General features: G+C 43.0%; 1 protein-coding gene across 6 annotated transcripts in view; it reads right to left on the reverse strand.

The window, feature by feature from the left end:
- Positions 1-12,554, reverse strand: part of RELL2 (RELT like 2) — a 46,931-nt gene that overhangs the window by 2,731 nt on the left and 31,646 nt on the right. For 2 of the 6 annotated variants that reach the window (XM_081950484.1, XM_081950485.1), the window contains exon 6: positions 9,726-9,775. The exons of the other annotated variants lie outside the window; for them this stretch is intronic. In XM_081950484.1, coding sequence (XP_081806610.1) covers positions 9,726-9,775 — 50 coding nt within the window. The remainder of the gene's footprint in view (positions 1-9,725; positions 9,776-12,554) is intronic. 6 annotated transcript variants of the gene reach the window in all.

Genomic DNA, 12,554 nt, shown 5'->3' on the forward strand with positions numbered 1-12,554 from the left:
ACCCACACATTTTGAGATGTGGGGAGGTCTTTCCAGGCCACTAAATACTGGGTGGACCCATGGTGCCGTCTTGTATCAAGGATCTGTTTAACCTCAAAGTGTTGTTTGCCCTCTACCATAATGGGTTGTGGTAAGGGTGTGTGTGGTATGGGTCATAAAAGTGAGGTCACTTTGGATTTTAATAGGCTGCAATGGAAGATTGGTGCAGACCCCCAACTTTAAATGGTTTAGGATCCACTCTCTGTTTGTCTGCCTGAGCTTTATAGGCTCCTTTTGCTTCATCTAGGGCTTTGCAGACCATGGGCCAGGTGGTCTTTAGCTGGTTGATCCACTACTTTAGGGAGGGGATCGTTGGTTCAGTAGTGAGTAATTCAGGCATCAGATTAAATTCTTGGCCTGTGACTACTTGGAATGGGGTAAAACCCTTGCTGGTGTGCACTGAATTGTTGTATGCTACTTCCACAAATGTTAACAGTTGGTCCAGTCGTCCTGTTGGTAGTTACTAAAGCATTGGAGGTACTGTTCCAGAACAAAGTTAACTTGTTCCATTGCCCCATTTGTTTGAGGTTGGTGATTAGAACTGAGGCCCTGATTGCTTCCCAGAAGGCCCAAAAAACTTTCCAGAATTTGGACCACCCAGAAACTGGACCTCCCACAATCTGATATAATTTGGCATGGAGTGCCATGTAAGTGGTATATATGAAGTAAAAATAGTTTTGCTAGAGTTTTGGCCATTGGGATTTTCTGGCATGGGACCAAGGGGACCTGTTTTGAAAAAAGGTCCGTGCTACCCAAATTACTATGTTTCTGGAGCTCTCTGAGAGTTCTAGGATAAAATCTATAGAAATCTCTCTCCAGGGTACTGAAGGATCAGCTACCAGCTGCAGGAGATAAGGAATTTTTCCTTGCCTGCACTTCACCGCTGTGCAGGCAGGGCAGCCAGCAACATAACTGTTTCAATGTCCTTTTTAAGGAATGGCCACCAAAATTGTCATTTTGGGGGGTGCAGAGTTTTTATAAACCCAAAGTTTGTAAAATTTGGAGTCATGGAAGGCTTCCATGGTTTTTAGCCTTGCTTTAGCTAGCTGGGACATAATAGTTTTCCTCCTACCCATGGTATTCCACCTTGCATGGAGCAAGTGTTTTGTGGTTAAGGGACCACTTGTCCTTCTCTAGAGCCTGTTTAAAGGCCACAATGAAGGTGTTTTCTGCAGGGGGGGCGTCCCCTTTTGCTTGTGATCTTGTGATCTGTGCTGCTAATTATGATGCAGGGAGCATGGGTTTAACTATTTCTGTCTTCGCACTGTTAAATTGGTACAGTCTGGACAAAGAGTCTGCCAAGAAATTCCCCCTCCCCCCCCAGCAAGTAGTGGAGGGTGAAGTTAAATCACTGGAAGTATTGGGCCCAACAGACTTGCTTGGGGGACATTTTCCTTGGGGCTTTTAGGGCTTTCAGATTCTTGTAGTTGGTCCATACCTGGAAAGATATTTTATTCCCTTCCAGGAAGTGTCACCAAGTGAGGAGAACCCATCTGACTGTAAATGCTTCCTTCTCCCATATTGCCCAATGCTGCTTGGTTTCGGTTAGTTTTTTCAATGTGTATGCACACAGCTGTAGTTGACCCCCCCTTGTTTTTCTGAAAGAAGCACATCCCCCCCAGACACATTGCTGGTGTCGGTCTGAATCACAAAGGGGTTTCGGGGGGGTCTGGGTGTTTCAACACTGGCTCAGCTGAAAAGAGCTTTTTTTAGCTTCTTGAATGCTGCTTGGCATTTCATGTTCCACTTTAGTGGTGGCTAGGTTTAGGCTTATCTACTACCTTGGTTCTCAGCAAGTTAGTAATAGGGAGGGCAATTTGGGTGAATGATGGGATGAATTGCCTATAGAAATTTGTGAACCCTAGAGCTTTGTAGCTGTTTTTGGGTGTGCAGAGCTTCCCATTCTAACACCACTCACACTTTTTATGGATCCTCTTCCACCCCTGGTGCAAGATCTGGTATTCCAAGTACTCTCTTTTGTCTTTGTGGAATTCACATTTTGAGAGCTTAGCATATAGTTTGGCAGCTCAGTTTTTTTTCAAGACTACCAGTACCAGCTTTATATGCTCAGCTTTTGTTTCAGTATATATCAGAATGTCATCAAGGTACACCAAAACACCCTTATATATATATATGTTCATGCAGTACCCCTTTTATCAACTGCATGGACACTGTAGGGGCCTTGTGGAGCCCAAACAGAAGCACTGGAAACACCCAAATGGGCAGTTAAAAGCTGTCTTCCACTCATCTCCCTCCCAAATACTGACTCAGTAATAGGCTTCCCACAAATCCAGATTAGAAAGAATCTTGCCCTTTGAAACAGAAATGCTGGGGTGTGGCCTGAATCTCAGCAACAGGACGTGTTCTCCAGGGGGCTCTCTGAAGAACCATCAGATTCCTGCTGTGTCAGGGGTTGGGTTAACCATAGGTGTCCTGGGGTGACAGTGAAGGGGGGGCACAAGTGGGTGTGGTCAGGGAACCCACAATTCCCGTAAAACGCCTGCAATTGCCTCTAGACCCAAAGCAGGGACAACAGGCATTGTCAGCTACCATAGCTGAGAGGCTACAACAAAGCATTGAAAATCAACGTGGTGATTGTCTGGGTGAGATAATAAGAGTGCTTGAAAGTGCAACCTTCCTGTAAATTAATTTTTAACCCCTGGTTGAAAACTTTTTAAAGAAAGAGTGGCAGGAGACGGGGGGAATGGGTGTTACAAAGCTCTCCCACCCTTGGGCCAGCAGCGAACAGATGGAGCCATTAGCAAGACAAAGGAAGCGATAGATCTTGACAACTGTTTAAGGGAATAGAAAGCAAATTGGAATCTCTTGGTATTTGACTCTTACTCTATGCCTTTGATTTTCTTGGTAACTTTTGATAATCTCTGAGATTTGCTTTCGAAGCCTGGAATTTAAAAGATAAATATGTTGAATTAATTGTCTGCATTGCTATCTAGTAGTAAATGTTGCCCGGTAAAAGCTGCTAAGAAGGGTTGACCTTAACCTATTGCTGACCACACCGAATTGATGATAAAGTTCTCTAGAAAAGAAAATAAGACCAACTTTGTAAACATTGCCTTGCCCTTCCTTGCTACTTTATAATGGGCTGCTGAGAATATCTTTCTGACAGTGTGTTTTCCCCCTTTTTTTTCTATGGGGAGAAGAAATTTGGATAACCCAGGCAACTTATACTAAATATTCTTTTTTTTTCTTCCTCTCCTTCTGTTCATTTGGCTACTTTGGGTCATCTTTTACCTACCCAATTTTTATCTTTTTCTTTCTTTTTTTATTCCATCTCTTCTTTTCTTTTTTTGCCTCTTTGCAAGGAGGTGTGGATTATCATTGTGGAATTAATTTTGTGACTCCCCCCCCCTTTTGGGGGGGTGAGTGCATTTTCACCAATCTTTTTTCTTGTTTCCTATCTTTTTTCCTTTTTTTAAATTCACATGGGCATTATAAAGCGAATGGATTAAGGTAGCAAGAACCTGAAGATGGGATCCAAGAACAGGGGTTGGTTTAATGGAGGCTGGTGCTTGGGCTGCAGTGGGCAACTCCAGGACTACAATCAAACTACTAATCTATTCTTTGGATTATAAAATCCATTAACATAAATGGACTAAACTTGGCAATAAAAAGAAGAACATTGAACAAATTAGAGAAATTGAAATTGGACATTATATGCTTACAGGAAGTACATATTAGAAAACAACATAGAAAATCTTTGGAACAGGTAAAACTCTCTGTATTGATCTGCGGGGTTTGAATGCCATATGCATAAAGAACACCTCCCCCTCTACCTCATGAAAGATATGTTGAACCACTTGGCCAAACTGGACTTGAGAGAGGCATATTACCACATAGGAATCAGAGAGAGAGATGAATGGAAGACCGCTTTTAACTGCCCCCTTGGCAGTTTTCAATTCAAAGTTATGCCATTTGGGCTATAAGGGGCCCCTGAAGTCTTCATGCAGTACATAAATGAGGTGCTACATGAGCACCTGTACTGCGGAGTGCTCGTTTATCTTGATTACATCTTGGTCTTTTCTGAAACCCTAGAAGAACATATGAAGCTGGTACTACAAGTTCTGAAAAAACTTCTAGCCAACCCCTGAAGTGGACAATGGACTGTCAAAAAGCATTCGAGAAATTAAAACGTCTCTTTGCCCAATAGCCCATACTGCAACACCCCAATCCAGAACAGCAATTCATAATCCAGACAGATGCCAGTGATGTATCTGTAGTGGCAGTGTTGCTGCAAAAGAACAAAGAAGGACACCTTTTGCCATGCGCTTATGTCTCCAAAAAACTCACCTCTACTGAAAGGAGGTGGGCCATTTGGGAGAAAGAAGTGTATATGGTCAGGTGGGCCCTGCTCACTTGGAGACATTTTCTGGAAGGGGGAAATGTGCCCATCGAGGTCTGGACCCACCATAAAAATCTCAAAGCTCTCAAAAGCCCTCGAAGACTGTCCCCAAAGCAAGTTCACTGGGCACTATGCTGTACTTCCGAAGATTTAAATTTGAATTAAAACACATCCCTGCAGGGAAGAACTTATTGGCGGATGCCTTGTCAAGAAAACCGCAGTACGACAGTAAGAAGGAAGAAGTGGTTCACCCCATCCTTTCTCCTTCCCACCAAAAGGCGGCCCAAGTCACCACCTAAACCAGGATAAGCTGATGACAGCGATGAAATCGGCACTGCCAGCAGACCCATGGCTCAACAATAACAAGGACATCCTATGTACCGGGAGGTTTTGTTGATTGGAGCTTTGTGTATTCAAGCAGAACTTTTCCCTTTCTTCGCGGTTTGTTTTGACAGCTCATTACAGAGCGATAGGGGTAAGCCAAATGTCCCTTTGAAGCGTGTTTTCAACCAGAGAAGAGGGGGGGAAACGGCTTTTGTGAATCCATGTTTTAACTTTAAAAAAACTTTCCAAGCGAGAGCTCTTTGTTTAAGATGGCGGAGTGTCAAGAAAATGGAGAGATTGTAAATCTGGAGACAATATTTTCAGAATTACTAAAATTAACAAATTTATATGAGAAGATTGAACAAAAACTGGAACTTTTGGAACAGTTAACAGAAAGACATGATCGAAAATTTGACGATGTTCACCAAATGCAAAATGAGGAGATTAAAACTCAAATAATTGAAGTGGAAAATGAATATAAAGCGATTAAACTTGCTGACATTTACGGTAATTGGTTTGTCTTTGAAAATGCAAAGAATGGAATACTGAAAGAGGAAATAAATGGAGAGGAAATCTATTTCAAAGAGCAAGACATAGAAGAAGAAGAAAAAAGTAAAGAATTTATGGACTATGAAACTTTAACGAAATTTGGATAACACTGCTGACAACTAAAGACAAGTGGAATAAAGAAGCAGAAAGAGGGCATCAGGATTATGTGAGAGATCTTACAAGCAAGGAGTTACTAGGACCAGTCCATACAAAGCTGATTAAAAAGAAGCTTAGAAGATTGATACCACAAATGGCAGAGGACATAAGATTGTTTTGTTATTGGAAAGATACAGGTTGATAGATGGAAGAGTATAATTTAAAACCACTAGCTAAACCTAGTGAAACTCTTGTGATAATAGATATAATTAAATAAAAAATTGATAATGATAATACTGTATACAATGTGTAGTGTTATGATAAGTAATAATTGGATATGAATACTGAATGATATCCGATATTATATATAAAGGTTAATAATAATAATAACAATAAAAAAGAGAACTAAATTAGACACAGTTAAGTTTTGATTATTAGGGGGGAAATGTTGTGACATAGAATATAGCCAAATAAAGAAAGGATAATAATAATAATCCATACATATGTATGGGTACAATATAAGGAAATTGGATGTAAATTGCAAACAGTGATCTGGAAAGGAAGATTAGAAAACTCTGTTATTAAATATTATGGATATTTAGCTAGAATAGGATATAAGGATTTAATGTTAATGGAGGATTTTATAAATAAGTAAATGAAATGCCGGTATGTGGTTATGTATTAAATTTTGCTATATTCCATAATGAAGGACATTTAAACAATTATAGTCAAATAAAAGTGGAGGTATGATGATGGTAATATGTATAAACATTTGAGTTAAGATACTAGAGTTAATATGAATTATACTTGATGACGGTAGAAGAGAGGCACAAAAAACGTTTGTAACCAACTGATACACTTTCTACAGGATGTAAAGAAGGAGGATTTTTATGTTTGTTTTGAAAATTAAAAATAAATAAAAAAGTTTTTGGCAAAAAAAAAAAACAAGGACATCCTAACGATGAAAGATGGCTTAGCCTGGAAGGGATCCAAACTGTATGTCCCCCGAGTTTGAGGCTGGAAGTTCTAGAGCAAAGCCATGATCCAAAACTAGGAGGCCACTTTGGATTCTTTGGCTCCACCTCACGAGGCACCAATTTTGGTGGCCAAAAATGAAATCGGAAGTGGAAGATTACGTAAAAAGCTGTGCCACTTGTGCAACCATGAAAATATGGCAAGTGAAGCCCCCTGGACTGCCCTAGCCGACCATGGGAAGAGATTGCAATGAACGGACAGGGAGTTTTCCAGCAGCCGGCCCACCATAGAGAGCACTCCTAGAGCGGCCGATGCTGAAAGACTCGGCCCGAGTTTTGAAGTTGCGCGGAGCGGAGCGGAGCGGAGCGGGGCGGCGGCGGCGGCGGGCAGCAGCAGCCAGCAGCGGTGGCCTGGGAGAGCCTGGCAAGGGCTTGGTGAAGCTGCGAGTGGAACAGGCGCTCACGCAACCCCCTTCTCCAGCCGGGCAGAGCTCCATGCACTGACCTAGGGGGTATCCCGAATGTGCCAAGCCGCAGGAGCTGGGGAGCGGGCAGAGCACCACATGGCTTGGCACTTTGGGGATTGCCCCCTAGGTCAGTGAATGGCGCTCTTCCCGGCTGGAGAGGGGATTTGCCGGGCGGCTGCTCGTGGGCATGATTACCTCATGGCTGCTTCGCCCCTGAGGCTGTGCCCGGCTCTTCGGGAGCCAGTTCACAAGGGAGCAGCCACCCGGCAACTCTCCCCTTCGGCCAGGCAGAACGCCACTCCCCAACCTAGCGGTATCCCGAAGGCAGCAAGCAACGTTTGCGCTCCCCCCCCCTGCGACTTGGCGCTTTCGGAATAATGCTAGGTCAGTGAGCGGTGCTCTGCCTGGCCAGAGGGGGGGTTTATTTTCGGGGGTGGGCTTATATTTTTGCCCACGCGAAAAATGTGGCATGGGTTTAGTTTCGGGACAGGTTGTATTTTCGGGGAAACACGGTAGCAGAAATGGCAGAAGCATACAAGAAGCAAGCTGATAAACACTGCTTGCTCCAATCCCCCAATATGTGTGCGTTTGTGTATTATACACACACACACATACATGCACACATATACATATATACATACACACACACACATCATGCATGCATGCATGCATGCATACATACATACATACATACATACAAATAAAAGAAGAGACAGATGCTGCTATCTCCAGAACTTAAAATATAGTATCCACTTAGCTTTCATTAGCCTATGCTAACATCGTCAGAGTGTAAAAACTACCATTGAGGAGATATTTGCCTTTATACATCATTAATCAATTTGGCCATTGCGCATGTGATAGGCCCATCCACCCAGCTCTCACCTGTAATTAGCTCTGCCGTTTTTACTTCAGACATGTTCATGGAGGTTTAGCTCCTGTTGCTTCCTCCCCTACTGTGCACAGCTTAGGCTGCTCATCCCCAAGGAATGACGCTGAGCTGTCCAATGTTGCTTTAATGGTATTCTCTCTGGCCTTTTCCCACACATCCCCCCTCCTCCACCTCAGAGGCACATCTTATATATCAACCAGATTCATTCGTTGTTTTGCCTGTGATCTTGTAACTGGCATGACTTGTTCCTCATTGTTCACATCTATTATGGCTTGTGGCAATTCTGTTGAGCTCCTCAGCATTTGACCCAGGCTGGCTGTGTCTCTACAGGACAAATATGCATGCCCAAAGGGGGGAGTGCCATCGATATCTACTCCCAGATAGCAATTGGTCTCTGCTCATCCTGCAGGATGGAGTTATTGTTGGAAAACCAGGTTTCTTTCAGTAGGCATCCCCCGTTAGTTGCATTGTGGGCAACAACTTCAGCCTCTTGAAAATTGAACATGTGAGTGGGAGCGAAGTGCCCCTGTACTTGCCTCTTCCGGCCCTTGTTGGTGCTGTGTGCACCTCAGTCACTTGTGGATATTTGAACTTGCTCTCCACCCCAAGACACTGGCCCGGCCCAGCTGCGGGGATGTTCCACGTCTTAATGGGCTCCCGAAGGAGGCGGGGATGCCATCTCCCCCATTGTGAAGCACTCTAAATTTAACTCTGTTATGCAAGGTGCTGCGAGAGCAGTGGGCAGACCATGGTGGTAGTAACAGCAGTGGTGTTGGCCGCAGCTGGGCTAGGCCAGTGTCTTAGAGCGGAAAGTGACTGAGGTGTGCGCAGCACCAACAAGGGCTGGAAGAAGCATCTGTGAGATGAGGCAAGTACAGGGACGCTTCGCTCCCACTCTGGAATGTGGAGCGAGTCTCCATCCCATGCCATTGCCCTTACCTTCTCAGGCCAGGCGAGGAATGACTGGGAGGGCAGGGTGAGGTGAGGAGCCAACCAGTGGTGGGTTCAGCTGACAGGGAGCCACAACAAGGGGACAAAAGAGCCGCATATGGCTCCAGAGCCAGGGATTGTCAACACCCAAACTAGCCATACCCAATTCCTGCAATCGGTCTTTATTTTTTAGCCTCCAGGCCTCTACTCATCTCTGTTGCTCTTTGTTCCTTTAATAAAAAGCTGTGTTCTTTTTTATTCAATTTTACACAGACCTCATTTCAAGCACAGGTAGTCTTCGACTTATGAGCACAATTGACCCCAAAATTTCTTTTACTAAGTGAGACATTTGTTAAGTGGATTTTGCCCCATTTTACAACTCTTCTTGCCCCAGTTGTTAAGTGAATCACTGTAGATGTTAGTATCACAGTTGTTAAATGAATCTGGCTTCCACATTGACTTTGCTTGCAGAAGGTCACAGAAGGGATCACATGACCCCAGGACACTGCAACTGTCATAAATATGAGTTATTTGCCAAGAATCTGAATTTTGATCATATGACCATTGGGATGTTGCAATGGTCATAACTGTGAAAAATGGCCATAAGTCACTTTTTTCAGTGCTGTTGTAATTTCACACAGTAACTAAATGAACTAACTGGACAAATATAATTTTCAATGTTTGTCCAGTGCTGGACAAACTTTAAAAAGAGTTTATAGAATATCTTCAAAGAATGGCAATGATGATCAAGGATTTATGAATTAAATTGTATGAGGAGAGACTGAATGTTAGAAAAAATTTTCTAAAAGTAATACCAAGAAGCGAACATGGTTTCTTAAAAACAGATCATGCCAAATGAACTTTATTGCTTCTTTGATAAAGTGCCTAAATTAGTGGATCAGGAAATAATGTGGATACACTTTACTTGGACTTCAGTAACACATTTGATAAAGTACAGCACAGCCTACTTCTTGGTAAGATAGAACAATGTGGGATAGACAGTACCACCACCAGATGCAGTTGACTGATCAACCACATTCAATGGGTAGTCCTCAATAAAACTACATCTACATGAAGGGAAGCATGCTGTGGAGTACCTCCGGGTTGTGTGCTGGGAATATTGCTCTTCAACATCTTTTTAAATGATCTGGATGAGGAAACAGAAGGAGAACTCATCAAACTTGCAGACAACACTAAGCTGGGAGGAATAGAAGATAGACTCAAGATATAGAAGGCTCTTGACAGACTTGAGCCCTACCCAACAAGATGCAATTCAGTGATGACAAAAGTAGGTATAAGCCAGCAGTATGCCAGTGCAATCAAGATCATAAGAAGTGATAGTACCGCTTTTGTACTGCACTAATGAGGCCACACGTGGAATACTGCATCCAGTTCTGGCCACCAGGATAAAAAACAGATGTTCAGGCTCTAGAAAAGGGCACTAAATCATATGATGAACAGTTAAGGGAACTAGGAATGTCCAACCTGGAACTAAGGAGAAGCTTTCTCACAGTAAGAAGAATTAACCAGTGGAATAGCTTGCCACCCGGAGTTGTGGGTGCACCATTGATGAAGGTCTTCAAGAAAACAATGGACAGACATTTGTCTGGATTAGAATAAGGTCCCCTGCCTTGAGCCAGAGATTGGAATAGAAACCTCTGAGATCCCTTCCAGTCCTATGGGTCTACAATAACAGTTTGACAGCAGAACCAATTACGCAAAGGAATGGCTATGATGAAGTGAAGGCTAGCCTAAGATTTGGGCCTCTTTCAAATCTATGATTTTGTGATCCATAACCATCTCTTGCCTTCTGGTCACCATTCTTCCCTCTCTTCAATTGATCTCTGTGCTTTTCCTTTAAGAATTCTTTATTTTGTGCAATATTGATCCCTCAGTGTATTTTTTAATAGGAACTCTTTCAGCATGTGAATATATATGCACACCTAAATCCTGAATTAATTTCTTTAAAATAGAAATATAATCCTAGAATTACATGAATGCATTAGGCCTTCTGCAGTCTGATACCCATCATATGTGTTAGGTTACCGTTCCCACAATTTCTACCAGCCATTTTACAATCTGACAGATGTGAGGTTGGGCTACCCAACACAAGTTGCGAAAAACTTTCTAGTTCAGTTTACTGCTAGTTCAGAAATCCTGAGCAACTCCAATAGCTGGCGGAGATTTGCCCTCTGAATCGGCGTTGGGAGAGGCAGCATGGCAACATGGCTGCACAAGAAGCTGGCTTCTGGCCAAAGTATCTGAGCAGGAGTGTGTGGGAGACGGGATGAAAACCCTGGTAAGAAGATTTAATTAACCAACAGACATAAATCAGAATTTGGAAAAGGCAAAGAACCTTGAGAGTATAAATATCGATGGACAGATTGGGATTTTGGCAGAAAGAAAGAAGGGGAAAAATGGAGGGTTAAATCACAAGACCAAAAAGAACTTCTTGCTTTAAACAACTTGGAGACAGAAGTTGTGACAAACCCATTGAAACACAAGCTTTGAATTTGGATTTGGATTTGAAAAGACTGTGTCTTTAAAAGAGATTAGGAGAGTGAAATGGAAACTAAAAACATACCAAGGCGATTTGGTTTGTTCGAGTTTCTAACATACATAGCTTAAGCAACTCTAATTAATGAGAGGTGGAATGTAACAAGGGGGGAAAATCAAGAAAAAATCACTATTTTCTCACTTATAACCTAATCTTGTCTGTGCAACGAATGGAATATGACACCTTGAGCAGGAAGTTTTAATTAACCAATTGTCATAAATCAGAATTTGGAAAAAGCAGGAGGCGAGGAGAAACATACCAAGGAGACTTGCTGTGTTCGAGTTCGTTCTAATTAATATATTTTAAGCAATTCTAACCAATGAGAGGTGGAATGTAATGAGGGGGAAAATTAAATAAAATCAAGAGCTGGGAAAATACGAAGTTTTTTGCCGGAGGGAGAACAAAGGATCAAGATGGCTCCCTCTCCTCTTCCTCTTTACATTAGTTGAATTAGCTAAATTTAAGGTGGATCAGAACTCTGAAATAAGAACTGTATAACTAACTGGATCACTTCCGGTTTCTGCTGGCGACGGACGTGCTGTCCACTGCTCGTCTCCCCAGTGGGCTCCGAAAGGAGCACAGGGGTCCCTGGAGGGGTCCCCTGCCATAGGGCAGCTTGCTGAAGCCCCCCAGAATTGGTGGCAGCCGGCAGGGGTGATTTTCAGCTTCGCCTAGGAGCCAGGGAGCGGAGGGGGGGAGGGACAGCGTTGTGCTGTTCGCCCTTTCACCGAATGGCTCTGGAGGGAGAAAGAATATCTGGAGAAGCGCAGCTGGAGACTGGCAGTGGGGATTCTATCCTGAGCTCAGTGATCATTTAAAAGAAAGGCAGCAGACTTCTGTAAGTCTTTTGTGTTCTGGCTATTTGAATGGAGATTAGAGGGGGTGTTTTCTTTCCATTACCCCCCCTTCGGACTAAGTGGCATTTGTCTGAGCTCTCTTGAAGAGAGAGAATAAAGAAGGATTTGTCACTTGCGCCAGTTAACTGAGAAAGATTTTTATCAAAGTTGTAAAATGATCGTGGAGCCGCTCCCTAAAAAAAAACTTTTTACGTGACTTTTGATTCCTTTCTCCCTGTGGAAAGGGAGGCCAAGATGGCGCCGCCCTCCTTCCTTTGTCTACTTATAAATGAAATTTGCCCTTTGAAACTACTCTCAAAGGAAAAAAAATCCCTTTTGGAGTTGCTGTTTACTCTCTCTGAGGGAAGCCAAGGCTCCTCCCTGTTACGTGGATCTTCTGAACTTTTGACTATTTGATTTCTTATTCTTGGATTGCCTCTGCCCTGGAATTGTCAACTTTTGAGCTTTCGGTTTTGTCTGACTCCTGAGACCAGCACAGCTACGAAACCCTCGAATGCCATCTTCTTGGGAAA

The sequence above is a fragment of the Natrix helvetica genome (genome assembly GCF_964273705.1).
Source record: "Natrix helvetica genome assembly, chromosome: 4".
Lineage (NCBI taxonomy): Eukaryota > Metazoa > Chordata > Lepidosauria > Squamata > Natricidae > Natrix > Natrix helvetica.